The 19,416-nt window shown below is 34.8% G+C and overlaps 1 protein-coding gene across 3 annotated transcripts in view; it reads right to left on the reverse strand.

The window, feature by feature from the left end:
• Positions 1-3,684: 3,684 nt before the first annotated feature.
• Positions 3,685-19,416, reverse strand: part of LOC144973732 (uncharacterized) — a 52,941-nt gene continuing 37,209 nt past the window's right edge. For 2 of the 3 annotated variants that reach the window (XM_078916563.1, XM_078916562.1), the window contains exons 7-13: positions 14,812-18,195; positions 13,845-14,063; positions 12,514-12,628; positions 6,103-6,247; positions 5,265-5,338; positions 4,799-4,913; positions 3,685-3,900 (exon numbers count right to left, since the gene is read on the reverse strand). In XM_078916563.1, the coding sequence (XP_078772689.1) occupies positions 3,777-3,900; positions 4,799-4,913; positions 5,265-5,338; positions 6,103-6,247; positions 12,514-12,628; positions 13,845-14,063; positions 14,812-18,195 (4,176 nt within the window). In that variant the 3' untranslated portion in view covers positions 3,685-3,776. Of the gene's footprint in view, positions 3,901-4,798; positions 4,914-5,264; positions 5,339-6,102; positions 6,248-11,681; positions 11,716-12,513; positions 12,629-13,844; positions 14,064-14,811; positions 18,196-19,416 lie in introns of all 3 variants that reach the window. The other variant, XR_013645612.1, reaches the window with a different exon arrangement.

The raw sequence follows: 19,416 nt of genomic DNA on the forward strand, positions 1-19,416 counted from the left end.
GCGTAATTTCTATAGCGCCCCTTTCCACCAAAAGTGCTCGGAAGCATATATGCACATGCATTCATATATATCATTCAACAAAATCACTCACAGAAAACTGAAAGGAAATACTCTGTCTTTCTGAAAGGAAATACTCTGTCTTTAAAGGAGGAGAGAGAATTATGGTGTCTGGTGTCCACTGAAAGAGCTTTCCACACAGAAGGAGCAGAATATGCAAAAGCAAGCTGTGAAAAATTTGACTTAGGAATCAAACGGTTCAAGTACAGGGAAGTAGATGAGCGGAGAGCGATTCGGATTGTAGATAGAAAGAAGAGCTGACAAGTAGTTGGGAGCAGGGCCATGGATTAAACTTCAAATCAAAATGAAAATATTTATGTACGTTAAGTTCTTTTTCTTATCATATTCGACCTCCTCAATCTCCTCAATAAAAGCATTTAAGCATTAACTCTCTCCCTACCAGCCATTTTCCGGATTGTCCCCAAATCTTCAAGCCCAATATATACAAAAATAGATTTTTTTTTCACTCAAACACATAAGCTGTTAGTTCGTGCAATAAATATTTCTTTCTGCTAAACGAGTTCTTCAACACAGTGTTAATATAATTTAAATATAGCAAACATTTCTCTTCAAATATAATGATGTACTTAAGAAATTAGAATGAGAAAAATGTTGGCTGCATCGTAATGAATGTGATGATTTTCCTATGGGTGGTAAGGAGAGGGTTAACTCAAATTTGAACCTAGCCTTACCCTCCAAAAACACGCTTAAAAGGGCCATCTATTACACCAATTAGTACGCATTTCTTCCTTTCTGTCTTCATTATTGAACTTCATTTTAATGATTATTCTTATATTTTATCAACATCCCGCTTTTATCAATCCTTCATGTTGATCCCAGATATGTTCATAAAAGTGGCTGCACTATTGCTCTTATAAATGAATCGTATCTTAAAAATCAAATGAAAAAAAAAAAATTAGCCATCCTATCATTTTCAACTTATTTCTAACTTCAAATTATCAACATTATCAATTCAGTTGCAAAATATATAATTTAATATCATAATTCTCTGTATTCAACTACAAGGAGAAATTGTGTATCAGCATGTTGATTGGTCAGTCACGCACATACAATAATTGCAATTCACCCACTCCCACCTCAGTTGTGTGTGTCATGTGTGCCTTCCTCTTTTCTTCTTGAGGATGTAGTTTTTCTCAACTGGGTGCTAAACTTTCCACTCACACCCCCCCCCCCCCCCCCACTGTTGCTGTATTCCAAGAAATATTTCCCCGTTATATCCATGTGTTATTAAAGGGGCAGCGTGGCTCAGCGGTACGGTCTTTGCTTCGTACCTGAAAGGTACCTAGTTCGATCACCCGCCGCCGCGATGTGTGGCCTTGAGCAAGTCACCACCTCGCCCTAGCTCAATTTTCCAGTCTTCCCTTGGAATAGACCCTAGATACAAATTCCCCCTATGGGATGAATAATGGGAATTATTATTATATAGGCCATAGAACGGGGATTAAAACATTTCCTGTTGTAGCCGAGCTCCCATTGCAGCCGAGGCCACTGTACGCGAGTTGTACTATACTTCAAAGTGAGCTAGGATGAGGTGATGCTCAAGGCCACAAAACATGATGGGGAGTCAAACTCGGTACCTTTAGAGTGAGAAGCAAAGACCATACCACTGTCATGTTGCCCCCAACCCTTTAACAGGAATGTTCTGATGGAGCGGCTATTCAAATAAATGACTTCAACAGTGTATTTATTTTGAGTGATCATGACAACCACAAATCATGTGTACGGAGGACAATAAAAAAATTCATATAATTGACAAAACCATAACATCAACATAAGCAGAAAACTTAACTAAATCAATGAATTAATCTAACAACCCAATAATTTATAGCCAGTCTAATATCACTCATATAATATTTTAAAGATTGGCATTTAACTACAAGTCATACAGGGACTATTGATGGGGTTTCTAAGTTTCAATGCCGCCTCTCAAATCATTAATATGTTCAAATAAACACCCAATGGCCATGTATCATATGATTGAAATAGAAATAATAAATAATAAATAAATTCCTTTTATCTCAATCTTTGTAAACAACATTTTTTACCTTAGAATTTGTATTTGATGTACGCACAATAAAATATAGCACCAATTCTATAATCGTTATTCTTTGTTTTAATAGTGAAAGATTTCACCAAATGAATCGGGGCTGAACAACAACGATTCAACAAAGTACAAGCACCAGACTAAATACGAGAAGATTTTTTTATTCTTTCCAGAACTAATGTCTTCAAATAACGACCAATCTGCTAAGCCGATAGTAGATGGTTGTCTCTATAAATAAATCCCGAAAAAGTAAAGTCAAAGTGAATACTAAGCTGCTAGAAGGTGTCCACTGTAAAAATGTATTGAATTACTATCACAATCACAACACATTCCAATGGTCTGTGATTAGCTGGGAACAAAACTCAATCTACAGCTTCAAAAAATAAAGAAAATACATAATATGGAACATTTCAAGGTCAAAAACCCTTCTTCAGCTTAGAAAAGAAACAAAATTGTGTTCTATGCAATAAATATAAACTGAAAAGGTGCAAACGATACAGCGCTAGAAAAAGCAATTGCATAACTCCCAAATTTTCTGATTCTTATCTTGTAATCAAGATCTGAAGGACGACTACAGTTAAGCATGTCAAAGAAAAAAGAATTTGAAGCCGAAGGTAGCAAAGATGACATGAAAGATAAAGTGAAGAGATTCTTTCAGGAAAAGATTTGGAAACCCGATGTTTTGTTAAAGAGAAAAAAACCCCAACAACTTATCATTAAGAAAGCATTATTATCACAACACATTCCAATAGCCTGTGATTAGCTGGGATGAATAATATGCAACAAATATGGAAATAAGGAATATAGATAATAATGATTTATATAATGCCTGTAAACCAATAGTTGATTGCTCTGCGCACTGTCAATCGTGCCATCAAACTAATTTTTCCTCCTGAACTTTTTACACGTGTCACAGGAAATGTGCTGTAGTTAGTGGGGAAAAAATGCCCTATGCTTTTTGATAATATAATTGTAAAATAAAATGTTTCAAAGAAGCAGAAAAAGTGAATGCCTTGTGTAAGTAGGTATGTCCTTTCATTGAATTTGAAGCGTTTACTTTTTACCATCATGCCATGGATTTTAATTGAGAAAAGTGAGTGGAGCAGGCACTTATGTTGATAATAACAAGAAATGAAGTAAGTAGAAAAGAGCCAGAAGACAACAAAGAATAAAAATTTGGCGTCGGGATGGGGGCTTGAACCCGCGACCTTACTGGTACGACAATTCTGCCTGACCGGGGAGAACGTGACTCTACTGTATGAGCTTTGTTGTCTTCTGGCACTTTCCTCCTCACTTCATTTCTTGTTATCATGGATTTTACCATATCAAGCCTCAGAGTGCCTCATAACACTTTCTGATTTACATGGAAAAAAATGAAAGGACACAGAAAAAAATATTATATCACGATGTGAGCCTAATTATTCTTCTTCTCCCTCCCATTCTAAATTGACAGAGTGATTATCACTTTTAATGTTTCATATCCAAACTTCTCACCTATGTTTGTTACAGTAGCAAATGAAATCCATCTTCCATACCTTATTGCAAAAAAGGTGAGATCTCTCTTTTTTTTTCAAATAAAACAATTTAATGTAAGTGATAGAATGTATTTGTATCAACATTTGGAGCATTTACTGCACACCCGATTTTAACAGATCTAAGCATAAAATGTGGAATTGGCAACACTTCTCCCTTGTTCAACTAAAAAACTTCCATCATCATCTTTCCACAGTCCTTTACTCTTGAGAACATATTCTATGCCTCTGTCTTCCTCCTCGTATCTGTGGATAATCACGTAAAAAATTAATGAATTTATTGGCTGGTTTAAATTAAATGACATAATTTAGTAATGACTAAAGACAGACCGAATTCAAAATCATAATATTTTGGTTGTGGATGACTTTTATACATTTACATGCAAATGATTAACTTTCTTTTCTAACACTGACAATTGTTTGGTATGGCCGTAATTCACAGGAACAAAAATGTCATGTTCAGAGCACCTAAAATGCCCATGCTATTAAAACATGAATATATCCAACCAAGGACAAAGCAAAGTTCCTCCTCGTCTCTCATACAACTGAAATGGAGCTGTCAAAATGATTGAGTATATTGTTTCAGTTTGGACACATGCGACACATAGCTACAGCTGATCTGTGTCAATAGGTAAAGTATCTTGACTTAAAATCAATCAAAACTATTTTCATTAAATGTTAACGTTAAATTTTTTTCAGACCTTGCCAAGCATTCAACAGTGACTGGCTTCACTGAAAATTTACATTAAGTCTTTAGTCCTACCTGACGTGAAGAATGTATCAATAAAGATGAGAGAAGATAGATTAAAATGGTTTGGACATGTAAAGAGACGAGAGAGGGAGTACATGGGAAGAAAAGTATTGGACTTAAAATCGGCAGGAAAGAAGAAAAAGGGACGCCCAAAGACGAGATGGTTTGATAAGGTAAAGGACGATATGAAAGAACTGGGCCTGAAGGAAGATGATGCTCTGAGATGCATGGAGATGTGGCATTCATTGTGGCAACCCTGCAAAATGCGGGATAAGCTAAAAGAAGAAGAAGAAGAAGAAGAAGAAGAAGAAGAAGAAGAAGAAGAAGAAGAAGAAGAAGAAGAAGAAGAAGAAGAAGAAGAAGAAGAAGAAGAAGAGTGAGGAGGAGTCCTACCGAAGTCTGTCTTCATCCATACTGTCAATGATGTTACTTCTTTGGTTGACTATATCCACTTTACGCTGTAACAAGTATGCTTCTTCCTCTCTCTCTTGGGGTGATTTGATCAGGTCTACAAAAACAATTTATAAATGTAGAGTAAATATAAAAGGCGTAACCTTCCATATTAAATAAAAATTCTACACGTTATCACTGTGGAGGACTTGAAAATCATATTTTAATATTGCCACTTTCAAAACTTTATCAGAGAAGAGATGATTACATAAAAATATAGATGGCATAGTAAAACCCATATCTTCCTCAGTGTATAATAATATATGTAAAATTATGGTGACACTAGAATTTGGCACATCAGTTTCCCCGAGAAAAAAACTCACTTTTTATTTCTTCATATTTTGAGGAGTGAGAACAGAAAATTAATACTTGTGATCTGAAATTCTAAACTTTTTTACTGTACACTCACCATCTTTGTTCAACAAGTAGCGTAGCTGATGATCTATCTGCTCCTGTTCATCTTCCAAATCTTGTTCACGTGATCTGGGATAAAACAATTACCATGTTAATATTGACAATGACAACATGTTTGAGTAAAGTTTGAAAAGTTTGTTTGGATCTTGTAGTATGACACTCCCCCCATGACAAGTAGATCCCAGTTCGAATCCCAAGGTAGCTCGAAGTTGAGTCCTCAAAGGAAGCTCTTTACTCACATTCTCTCACCATACTCAAGTGTAAAATAAAAAACTGGTTGTCAGCAGTATTAACTCAGTCAAAAAAACAAAAACAAAACCCAACTTTTAAGAACATATTATAGGCATCATTTCTCGTTCTACATACAAAGAGATGATGTTGGCTTTCGGCTTGAGACTGCTTGTAAAATACTTTGAGCACGTTCAGTGGATATTGCCTTATATTTAAGCTCTCTATTTTTTTATATCTTTACCATTATCTCCTGAGACTTAATCAAAGATCAGTTGATAAATATATAAACCATCTGCACTGATATTTGATCTTCCTTATAGCAACATGGAAAATAATTATAGCTTTTATTGCAAACAAATTTTTAAAAAAACCTCCAAAAACACCAAATAAATAAAATTTAAAAAAAAAAAAAAAAAAAGACAAAACGAAAAAACTCCACAAAACTGTAAATTTCTTTGGGAGATAGCTAAATTCTGCTGACTTTCTGTCTGATGGTTTCGAAATAATAACTATTTGACTAATTGAAATATGATTTTATAAATATGTTTGAACGATTGGAAGATTGGTTAATACATGGAGAGACAGATGGTTTATTGACTTACAAGTAGACAAGATCAGCCTCTTTTCGCACCAGCTCATTCTTCTCACTGACCAGCTGGAACCATTCCATCATCAGACGGTCGTCGTCGTCGTCGAAGTCGTCGCTGTTGCTGCTGGCACCCATCGACGAGCCTTCCTGGAAGCTGGCTGTAAAACACATCAATGGGAAAACGATATATAGACACTTTGCAAACAATGAACAAACGATCTGTATTTTCTATCTTAAAAAACCTGAAATAAAATCTGTTATCAAATGCAAGATTTCCATCCCTTTTTAAAATAAAACTGTTCACTATTAAAAAATGGTTCACAGCAAGCAGCTTTCAAAATATATGGCTATTGGCGAAGTTTGAAATACAGTATGTAAGTAAATAAAAAATCTGATTTATCTTTATCATTAAACGTTTGGATTTATAAGGGGGAAAAGACAAAAATAAAACTGTATTATCTTACTAAGATAATGAAATAATTCATTGATTGAAAGTGACTTGATTACAAACTATTATAGTAAATTTTGATTAAACACCAAAATTGATAATTTATTGATCCCTCCAAAAACATACAAAAACATTCTTTATTTTAAAAAAAACTCAAAAAACTATTTTAAACCCCCCCCCTCCCCCCAAAAAAACAAACAAAGCAGAACAATACAAAACAACAACAGCAACAATTAAAAAAAAAAAAATAGATGAGCGCCAATCGCTCCACACTCCCCCCCCCCCCCCCAAAAAATAAAACAAAAAAAAAGCACAAAAAACAAAACAAACAAACAAAATCAAAAAACAAAATAACAAAAAATTAAAACCAAGTGAAAACAATATCAGCTATACACATTTAAATGGTACGTGCCACAAAATCAGGAAATCCCGACGATTATTCTAAACTTTCTGTGATCAAACCGTGTAAGTGTACACAACTACTACGTGATAGAATTTATAAAGACGATCAAATCTGAAGAAAGAGAAATATAATCTTAAAACAAAAAAGAATGAATCACAGACATCATTGCTTCAATTTGAAACAAACAAATATCTACTTTTTAAATATTTATAAATAAAAATAAAGAGTAAAAAGGATGATCAAGATTTTACATATGACTACCTCATGTCTGATAATTTAAACACGCTCCTTGTGAATTGAAAGGTGACAAGCTAGAGAGAAAGTGTTTTTCTAAAAAAACAAACATTCCAAGAATTGGGCAGAAGTGGAGGGGGGTCAGAGTAGACGGAGATTAAGTGCATAGGAAAAATTGCTATGAGAAATTCGTTTTAACAACTTCAACTTCTGCTCATAAGACGCCTATCGGTTGTTAATTTGAACATGAATAAATAATCAATATGCTCATTAGTATAATGGAGTAAAATAATAATAAATGAAGAAATAATAATAATAATAATAATAATAATAATAATAATAATAATAATAATAATAATAATAATAATAATAACAATAATAATAATAATAATAAAAAGAGAATAGATTGCACATCAATAAATATTTAATGAATTAAAAAAAAACAACTTCCAAAAGATCATTTTATAAGTGAACCCTTGATTTTTATGACATTATATATAGCATTTATATAACACTTTTCCCCACATGTAACAGTCTCTAAGTTCCTCAAATAAATGTATTACAAAAAAAAAAAAAATGAAAAGACAATAATATTGTATATTATGAAGACTAAAACCTTATTTGACCATAAATAGCCGGTTGTTTGACACAACTAATCATGACAAATTCAAAACCTGAATAACAAATTACAATTACTACCATTAACTGTTATCCCTCCTCCCATTCAAGTGTCGTCATTTCACTTTATTTCATGTTACGAGGGAATAGTAATGAGGAAATAATGTATTTTAAAACAGATGAACCTTTAAAACAGATGAACCTTAATAATGGAAATAATTCATATTCTTTCTCTTAGATATTTTGTTATAATAAACGAGTGACATGTGCTTGGCATTTGTTATTATTGCACCGAAAAAAAAAAATTCAGCTTCTGCCAAGACAATCATTTTCAGGAAAATGCAAGATTTTCTGTTGTAAAATCTGTAAAGAAATATTGTTTCAAGACTACAGAATTGAAAAAAAAAACCTGTCTTAAACTGCCTTTCCTGACAACCATTGCAAGAACCTGGTATTGTTTCTGGGTGAAATGTTCTCTAGATCATGAAGACCAGTTTTGTGATCAGTGACACAACACGAAGAATTAGTGAACATACACAAACTCCATTCATATCAAACTTAGGTATTCACAATCATTATAATTTGTGTATTTGTTAGTCAATGACTTTCACAAACATTCACACGGTGAAATAAATTAAACATCCATTCAAACAATTCTGTGATGTGAATCTACTCGTAATAAAAAAAAATGATTTCTCAAAGCGTGTAGATTTTTTAAAAATGTCCATTTCTATGAATAGACATGTCGCAATGAACACAAAACTTTTTTTTTTTTTTTAAATTCACACAAGGTGACATCAAATCAAGTATACAAACACGCAGGCAAACACAGATGGTCTTACTCACTCTACTGTAATGAGGATGGGAGGGGAGAGGATTTAGGGTTGGTATTGAAGATGTTTTCTTGAACTGATTAGGGGATTAGGGGTCAGAATGAAGACATTAGATAAAGTGTGGCATGCTGAGTAGAATTGCGAAAAAAATCACATCGCATTTCATTACGGTATTTATGTTAATGGTGCTGCTCGAAGCTGCTCGAAGAGATAAATAACAATGTGAAATTGAATGTAAGCTTCAATTTAATATACGGAAACAGATAAAATGTTCGTTTCGAGTTTCCCCTTTATCAACAAAACAGGATGAATGAAACACTACAGACAAATGAGATAATGTGGGAGTGGCGTTGTTAAGATGAATTCATGTTTTTGTTTGTTCGTCTCAATAACGCCACTATCACATTATCTCATTCGTCTGAAGTGTTTCATTCATCCTGTTTTGTTGATAAAGGGGGAACCTGAAACTTCCATTTTATCTGTTTTCGCATATTAAATTGAAGCTTACATTCAATTTCATATTGTTATTTATTACAGTATTTATGTCAATTTAACATTACCAATACCGTTGCCTATTCATAAAATCAATAAGTTCAACTCTATAAATATAATCCATGACAATAGTGGAGAGAAAAGAATATGAAATATTTGTAAAAATAAGAAATATTACAGCAAGTCCTTCGACAAACAGGGCATTGCTCTTTAACTTTTGTGAGATTGTTTGAATTGTGCATTGCACAAAAAAAAAAAAATCCTCAAATTGCACACAAAATTCAGTATAGCAAAAAAAAAAGAAAAAAAAAAGAAGAATTTATTAAACCATGAACCTTAAAGACTCAAAGCATGTTTCATCAGATACAAGATGTATGACCAGAAAAAAGAGAAAAAGAGAGAGAGAGAGAGAGAGAGAGAAATAGAGAAAACCCAAAAATCATACAAGACAGATCACCCAAACCTCCAATACAATATGTATAATATATATACACATAGAAATAATCAAAAACCCTTTTCCAACGAAATTACAAACAAACAAACGGGGGAAAAAAAAGATTTAAAGATAAAAAATAGATACACAACCTAAAATTTAAAAATAAATAACGAAAGTACTGAGTGTATGAGATAGGAAAGTCAAATCAATCAGATTCTGTTGTCGTAAACACTGACAGGTGATACCTCTGCCCACTTCCACATTTGAGGCAGGCTGATTTGTTGGGAATTTTTTTATTTTTTTTGGTATTTTTTTTTTTCTGCTTGTCTGACAGTGTGTCATACACATTTTTTCAGATCTTTACAAACAAGTATTGCTAAAATTAATTAATATATCACTTAAAATCCAGACAGGTGGCAGACAAGTATTTGACACTTCTTGGCACAATTAACGACATTTCCAGATAAGACAAGTATTTGACACTTCTTGGCACAATTAACGACATTTCCAGATAAGACAAGTATTTGACACTTCTTGGCACAATTAACGACATTTCCAGATAAGACAAGTATTTGACACTTCTTGGCACACTTAACGACATTTCCAGATAAGACAAGTATTTGACACTTCTTGGCACAATTAACGACATTTCCAGATAAGACAAGTATTTGACACTTCTTGGCACAATTAACGACATTTCCAGATAAGACAAGTATTTGACACTTCTTGGCACAATTAACGACATTTCCAGATCGTGTTTGATTTTTTTTTATAGCCTGAATCGTTTTGTGTTTGATATTTTTTTTCTTTTTTTTTGTAAGCTGATATATGCATTTTTGTTCATTACGTTTGACAATCTATGGCTTCTATGAGTAGCTGCTTAGTATCACTTTAACACTCATGTGTTGTTGATAGACTCTCTCCTTTAAACTCTGTATTTTCTTTAAGAAAGTATCGAAGTGACAAATAATGGAACGGGCACTGGTGTAAGATAAATATAAGAATATAAAGTGTGTATGAAACAACGCCAAACAGAGCAGAAACAAAAATCCAAGAAAAAAATATATCTCAAATAAAATCTGCCTGCGCTGACAGTTGAGGCAGGCTGATTTTTTGGGATTTTTTTTTTTTTCTTGAATTTTTCTTTCTGCTTGTCTGACAGTGTGTCATACACATTTTTTCCGATCTTTACAAACAAGTATTGCTAAAATTTTCAATTGCCTTCTGATTCATACAAGTGGTGTGTGTATTGTAGTAATGGCATGGGGCAGCGTTGCTCAGCAGTACGGTCTTTGTTTTGTACCCAAAAGCTATTGAGTTCGATCACCCAACGCTGCACTGTTTGGCCTTGAGCAAGTCACCATGCCCTAGCTCAATTTGAGGCGCTGCACTGCGGCTGACGCCTGGGTTATTCCAGTCTTACCTTGGAATAGACCCAAGAGACAAATGTAACAGGGCTATACAAATGAAAATAAATAAATGAAAACATTCAATCTTCTATCCTGTAATATCAAAGATTGCAGATGATGCTTGTTAAAGAAAGACAAAACATAACCCTGAACTAAGAAACTCTTCAGTAGCATAATGCAAAATCTCATCTTGATTCCTGTACTATGAAGATGATATTTAGTGCTTAACTGAATAAATGATATTGTTTAATGCTTAACTGAATATCTAATATTAGTATGATTTTAAATTCAATGACAGCACACACTTAGAAATGTTGTAATAGGTGGTAAAACTAGCATTGAAATATCCTTTAAAATCCATAAAATACTGAAAAATGAACTATGATGTTTCAAACCAAAGACTATTGCCATAACCCTTTGAAGAAATCATCACCATTAAAATACTAACATACAAAAAAAAACCCACAAAAGGAAGCGACATCTTCTTCAAAAATAAAACAAGACTAAAAAAAAAACGAAAAAAAACAACAAAAAACAGCGTAGTTTTTAAAAATCGAATTCAAAAGGTTTGCATGATGCAGAAACAAAATAAAATACATCACATATCCACAAACAAAAAAAAAGAGGTATCCATTTGGACCATGCTATGAATTTGTTTGGCTGTAGCAAAACGATAAGGACAAAGAAAGTTTAAAAAATCGTTCTAAAAAAGGCTATACCCGTGTAATTTAGAGTGTCTGAAAGTCTGAAGATCTGGAAGAATCAAAATAACATGCGGATAAAATGTGTCCATTTCTGGTATATGCTTCGGTAAATGCTTCCATTTGAAGAAGTTATTAAGTAATTGGGTTTGATGTATTCTTAGGTTACAGAGGAGGAGCGATTATTGCTCTAACTTTTTAAATTCTTCTTTAACATGTGAAAAGAAAATCATCAATGCAAGAGAGACCATCATTAAAAAATAATTGTGGTTTATAAAAATCAAATTAACTCAAATTTTGGCGTATTAAGCAAGCATGTAAAGCATTTCATCTTTTCAAAACTATTGTGATATCCATTAAAAATTTCTGTTTCACAAAATAAATAACTTCTCATAGTGTATTCAAACAACACACAACGTATAAGTCGATAAACCAGTCTAATAAACACATAAAAAAGGGGCGAAGATATAAATAGGGGCAAAAATAGTTTTACAAAAAAGTCCAAAGCCAAATCAGAGGATGTTGAAAATTGCATCAATGTGATGTAGCTTTTGATGTGTTACTTTATATAAAGAATTTCAATGAAAATCAGTTTTATTGAGATACAGGAATGTTATTTATGTATCAAAGAAATATCGTGTCCAGGAAGGACATTTAAAAACCACCAAAATATTTTAATTCTTTTTAGGTTTGAAAACTACGGAACAAAATTATCAACATTTTCAGACATCTTACAAAAGCTCATTTTCTCCCATCTGGCAAATCAAATCATTGGGAATCTCAGTCACGGATTTTCCAAGCCTTTTCATTTTCACATCTAAAATCAGCCATGTCTTCCAAATGCTCTTACCGTTTCTGATGGAGTCTTCCAGATCACGGCCTCTCAACTCCAGGTCAGTCAGGCGGTTGTCGATCTCCATCAATTGTTGCTGTAGCTCTATGGCAGAAATCTGTTTGGGACTGGCCTGAGCAAGTTGAGATGAAGTAATGCATGAAAGTAAACAAATTGCAGAGAAGGCACTGGTACACAATAAAAATTCAAAAACTTGTGGAAGTAGAGAGTTTAATTTTTGGTTTGATTATGATTTTTTTCTTGTGCTTTTCTTTCTGTGTTGTCCAATGTTGTATTGTTCCCAATTTTTCAGATTCTTGTAGTGATATACGACATTGATACTGAACAATGTATGACGCATTTTCGTCATGGTTGGAAAGTGATTTTGTAACGGACAATTTGCATTGAAGTTAAAGAGTAACATTGATTTGGTGGAATGAGGGTAAATGTAGTAATGTATTTCAGATGGGATAGTTGAGAGTCAACATTTTTCTTGTTCAACATTTGAAAAGAAATAAAAGATATTGTTTGTTTGTTTTTAAGGGTTTTACGGCGCTTGCAACACATTTAGGTTATATCAGCGCCAGTAAAAAGGAAGAAAATGGAATAATAAAAAGTTCTAGAATTACAATTAAAGCACCCAAGAAAAAGTAAGACGAAGGGGAACTGGGAACAGATAGGGATCAGATGTAGATTCCAAAAGCAAACCACCAATGTACTTAGTTTAAAATCACCTACAAGTCTCATCCAGACACAAGCACAAAATCCAACAAAGAGGAACACACTCAAATGCTTACATTATACATTCAAAATAAAAATAATAATACATAACAGAGAGATGATTTACAAGGAAAAAAATATCATCTCCCAAAACAATAACTATGCATCTGACTGTTTCCCTCCCAGCCAGGACTCCGACCAGGGCCAGGAAAAAACCAAGTAATCTCATTCCAAGACAAAGGCAGAAAGCATGTTGGAAAACAGATATAAGGGTATAGAAGACACAGTATGTACCTCCCTGCCCGCTAATGGGAGGTCAGGATCCCCACCCAGAAATAAAAGATAATTTAGACTTTTTTTAAAGCAATGAAGAAAACCATGGCTATGTTGAGAATATAAAAAATAACAATTAAAATTTGATAAAGGTTCAATTTTTCTCTGAACTTCATTAGAACTTTTGACCAACCTCGTTCAAATCACATCATAATTGTTTTTAAAAATTGTCTTATTATATCAATTTTGAGGTGGTTCAAACCGCTGCAATCAAATACAAAATCGTACTTCACTAACACCGATAAGCAACATTGTAAAGGAAGACCATTACTAGATTAGCCTTTCCTGCCACTTACAGCTTTGTTTCTCTGTGATTTGGTGCGTGGTGGGGGTGTGGGTGAAGACGGGATTGGAGACTGATCCTCAATTCGAATCTGCTCAGTGGAGACGCTGATGCTGGATTCATAGTCAGACGGGGTACTGCTGTCAAAATCAAATTTGCCAATCACAGAAATTTTCTTCTTCTCTGAGATGACTGGAGTGACGGGTGGAGATACCGCGGGCTGATGATTGGCCTTTGCAGAAAAAAAAAATCATGACAAAAGGCTATTGAGAGGTTGGCATCTAAGGAATTGCTTCTCAACATAATGAAAATATGCACACACAAATCAAAAGATAATTTATTTATTTATTTTTTTTTATTAAAATTTTTTAAAAAATCGATGTACTTTTATTAGTATTATGTGCAGAGTTTTAACAAGTTTACAATGTAAAACCCTACAAACTGTGGAGTGATCCTCGACAATATTGGAGGTTTCCACAAGAAGAAGAAGAAGAAGAAGAAGAAGAAGAAGAAGAAGAAGAAGAAGAAGAAGAAGAAGAAGAAGAAGAAGAAGAAGAAGAAGAAGAAGAAGAAAAAGAAGAAGAAGAAGAAGAAGAAGAAGAAGAAGAAGAAGAAGAAGAAGAAGAAGAAGAAGAAGAAGAAGAAGAAGAAGAAGAAGAAGAAGAAGAAGAAGAAGAAGAAGAAGAAGAAGATCAAACATGTCCACACTTTTTCTACACTTTGAGAAGCCAATTACAGCTATTAATTTGGTATTTACTACACTCTCAGTTTTTGGATTTTATTTTTCATTATTCAACTTTAAGAGAAACTATTGAAAACTAAATTATTCTAAAGATTTACGAAATAATGTTTTTAATCGATGTCTTTTTGTCTTAATGTGTAATGAAATTGTCCTTTTGTCACAAATCTTTAATATCTGTTAAAAGAAAAATTGTAGTTGAAAGGAAAGGTCAATGAAATAAAGATAATATAGAACATACCTTCTGGTGGTTCGATCCCAAGACAGTAATCTTCCTCTTTAATTTTGGAGAGACTGTTGGTGATGGTTGTTGTCTTGTTGTATTTGTATCTTTAACAGGTTGTTTTGCATCTCCCTCATTCTTCTTTAAAATCTTATCTTTCATCTCCAAAGTTTGTTGAGGATTAGAGATTTCACTCGTCTTTTTCAGGTCAAGCCGCAGAGGGAGATTATTGTTGTTGTTGATGGATTGTGGCTTGGAAAGTTCTTTTCTATTTTTACCACTATCACCGTTTATATCTATGTCAATATCCACAGTTTTCAATCCAACGTTGTTGTTATGTTTTGTCAGTTCCACACCGTCTTTCAATTTACTTGATTTAATCTCTGCATTGCGTTTCTTTTGCTCATTGTTCATTTCTGTAATTTTGTCTTCTACTTTAGCATCACTACCTCCTGATGATTTGCTCTCCTCCTCACTGTCAAAAAGAGCAAAAGCTGCCATTCTTCTTTCTGCTTCAAGCTGCCAGTTCAGCTTACTATTATCTTCTTTTGAGGATGCCACAACATCTTTGCCCGCAGATGACACTTTTTCAGATTTGACAGACAAATCTGGTACACTCTCTTTAGGAGCTGTATCTTTTCTTGGCTGAGATTTCTCCTTATCCTGCCTCTCACTACGCTTAGATGGAGTTTCTGAGCGAATTATATCTTCTCTTAATTTCTTTTTCCTTTCTTCAATGTCTTTTTTCCATTGAGGTACATCAGAAACCACATCGTTTTTGTTCTTTTGATCGCCCTCCTCTGTTTTAAGGTGTAACGCTGATTTAGAATTGTTACTGCTGTCCTTTTCAAATTCAGTCGGTAATCCCACTTTTTTAAGCTTGACATCATACCTTGGTGATGTAGAAGTATCATTATTTTTACATTTTGATTGGTCACCAACAGCTCCTTTCGAATCTTTACCCCCCTGAGAAATATTACTGTTAGAGCTTGGTTGATCTTTAATACCAATATCCTTGGCTCTGAGTGGTTTTGAAGGCTTTTTAGAAGAGTCTTCCACTTTCGAATGAGTAGATTCCTCTGACTTGGAAAGATCTTCTTTTGATTTTGATAAATAATTTTTTAGCAAATTTCCAACCTTGTTTTCACTCTTTGCATTATTCGTTTTTTGCATATCTTTACTTTTATCTGAAGACTGAATACTACTGGCTGTATAGTTTTTAGATGGAGTGGAAATGTTTGTTGTTGATACAGGTTTCAATGAATTGAGGACATTTTTAACTTCATTTGAATCAGAATTTGAGCTTTCTTTGTGAGTTGAGGAAGACGATATGGATGTAGTATTGAAAATAGGAATGCTCTTTTTTGAAGCAAATGGCGATGAGGAAGATTCAGATTTTTTATCTTTATCTTCATGTTGTACGCGAAATTTAACATCACCAAGTTTAACAGCTGGTTCGGAATGTGTTCTATTAGACAAAACAGTTAATGATGGAGTAGATGGGGTAATGGTAGTAGTAGCAACAGTTGAAACTGCTGTTACTGTAAGTTTATTGGTTGTTTTCGGTGTTGTAGCACCTGTGACTTGAACTTTATTCACTTTGGTAGTTGCTAGCGGCTGTTGCTGTTGTGTTGGGGTTACAGGATTTGGGGTAGATGCCGATCGTCCCCTTACGCCAGCGAGTGAGGCTAGAAGACCACTTAATACAGCACCATCTTCTTTCTTATCGCTGGAAGTGACTAGGTTTTGGATAGGTGGCTGTTGAGTGGGAGTAGGGCTAACAGGTTTTAATGATATTTTGGCTGTTGTTGTTGTTGATGAGGTTGAAGGTGATGATGATGATGATGATGTTAATGATGACGATGGAGGTGATAATGATGACAATTTTGTTTTATTATTTACATTAGAACTGTGATGATTTGTGGAGGTTGGAACATTGGGTGGGGGAGATGTTGGTAAGGGTGGCGGTTTGGATTGTGGGAGGGATGGAGGTTTAGAATGTGATAAAAAGGATGGGGGTGGGGTAAGGGGTAAGGCTGGTGGTGGAGTGGATGCTGTCGAAGAGGAAGATGAGGTTGTTGAAAATTTACTTCTAGAAGATCTTGGTGTACAATTATCTTCTGACGATGACGATTCAGTTGTAAGATGAGAATGAGATAGGTTGGAAGTTTTCTTATCCTTATCTGAAGTGATAACTTTTTTGCTATTAACATTTTCTACTAGACTTTTCCTGGGAACTGCAATAGGAGCATTAACACTCTGTGAATCGCTTTTGTTCCTGAGTGAAACAGGCTCATTGGCAAAACCTGAGGGTCCTGAATTATTACCATTTTTGCCTGTGGAGCTGCTATCACCGTTAATGAATGGAGAAGAGGCAATTTTGGATCCTGTGACCCTTGGACGAGCTACAGGCTGATTGGATATCGTTGCCGTAGAAGATTTCATGCCTGGGCTAGCAGTGCTCTCTACCTTATTTGATGAAGGCTGGCTTTGGCCTGAAAATTTTGATTGAAGACTTTGAATGGTATTTAACTTGCTGGCTTGGCTGACCCCACTTGGAGCAGCAGGTTTTGATTTTGCGTCTTTAGACTCTGATTTGAGGCCAGAGACTGGCGTTTTGGAAGAAGAATTGGCATTGACATTATCACCACTTCCAACTGAGGGCTTATTGGTGGTGGATTGAGTCGATGGTGAAGATGAAATGGCTTCTGCTTTATCCTTGCTTTGAAATACAAGAGGCATTCCTCTTTTAGCACCTTTGTTGACTGGTAATAACGATTCTGAGGCAAGGATCTCTTGCCTTCTTTTCTCCAGCTTCTTAGCCTCTTTTCCTGACAAGGGATAAATAGATTCATTTCCAATCCTCTTTTCGGAGTTCTGATTTTCCTTGCCAAGTCCTCCTCCAGCTCCAAATAGATTTCTAGGCTGAACCTTGGCCTTCTTTGCCTCATCGTCCTTATCTTTATCAACTTGAATGGAATGTTTGGAACCCACCATCCCACCAGCACTGCTACCACCGTCCACTTTCTTCAACCCAGATTTCAAATTAGCCAACACAGAACTTTCACTTCCTTTCTTATTTGAATTTGCGATATTGTTATTATGCTTCTCATGAATATCATTACTCGGAGTCTGAGATTTGTCGGATATCCCGTAGACTTTACTTGGTTTGTCCGCTACAACGGCCTTTTCAGTGTTGAGGGATGGAGACATAAACGGGGATTTGGTGTACACTTTGTTGGTGGGGGAAAGGTCGCTGTGTCTGAAACAAGAGCGGTGGTAAAGTTTGCCTCCTTCGATGTGTCTCTCCAGCAAGTAGACTTTGTTTTGGCATATGCCACATTTGTCTCCAACTGTGCCTTTCCTTGGAGAAGAGGTGGTGTTGGTTTGGGTATTAGCAATCTGTAGAATAAAAATTTAATTAAAAATTGCTATATTAGTTGGCTAAAAGTGGAGCTTGACTAAAGACTTTACAAACTTTGACAATGTTATGATTAAATATGTGACCCTTCGCCTCAAAACGGTATCAAGTCGGGTTGGTTAACATGTTGAAACTTGTATTTATAGCCAACAATATCAGACTTGTGTTGAGTTTATACTATTTATTGAGGAGAATGGATATCATATTATATGGTGCTAATGCCAACAATTTATATTTTTGACCAGTTTAACATTAAATTCTCGCTTTCAAGCATATGGTTCGGTCTGACATAATACCGTTTTGAGAGGTTGGGTCACATATAAGAATTATAATTGTTCTTCCGAATAACTCAGTGATAGAGCACTAGCCTAACAATGAAAGGGACCATTATTATATCTATATTGAACTTGAGTGTAATCGAGATGTTTCTTCTCCTCCCTGTCCACCTGCTAGTCTGTTAGACCCTGGAAAAAAATGTTTATGCAGACTAGCATCCAATCCAAAGGGTAGCAAGAGATTGCTACTGTCAGTTTAACATAACAAAAACATGGATACAATCCGACTCAAAGAGCCTAATGGCTCTGAGGGGCTAATTCTGAACGAGACATGACGTCTGTTAGGCGATAATCCTTTTTTTTTCTCCACAGAGACAACGCTGTAAACGACCAGGTCCTCATTTTACACCTGAGTACAGTGAGATAATGTGTGTTAAGAGTCTTTTCCAAGTATTCAACTATGCGCTGAGCAAGGCTTGAACCCAGAACCTTCTGATCCGAAAACGAGTGTCATACCACAAGACCACATAGCCGCAGGTAGTGAATGTCCATTTAAGAAAGATAAAACAAAAAGACAGATAGTTTTTAAGGATGTCATTTCTACAGCATTGAAACAATTGTCAAAATGACAGACTGCTTGGATTTGACTTTTATCACTATTTTGCAATACCAGTGGGGATTTTGTTTGTGTGGCTATGTGGTTTAGTGGTATAACACTCGATTTCGGATCGGAAGGTCCTGGGTTCGAGCCTTGCTCGGTGCACAGTTGAGTCCTTGGAAAAGGCTCTTTACTCAGATTCTCTCACCGTACTCAGGTGTAAAATGAGTACCTGGTCATTAACAGCGTTGTCTCTGTCCGCAAAAATTGTAATATCCCCTAACAGGCGTCATGTCCCCTCCTAAATGTTAAGTGTTGCTGTTGGCCAG

Source organism: Berghia stephanieae, chromosome 5 (assembly GCF_034508935.2).
Source record: "Berghia stephanieae isolate SIO BIC M18660-M18661 chromosome 5, UCSD_Bste_1.3, whole genome shotgun sequence".
Classification (NCBI taxonomy): Eukaryota; Metazoa; Mollusca; class Gastropoda; order Nudibranchia; family Aeolidiidae; genus Berghia; species Berghia stephanieae.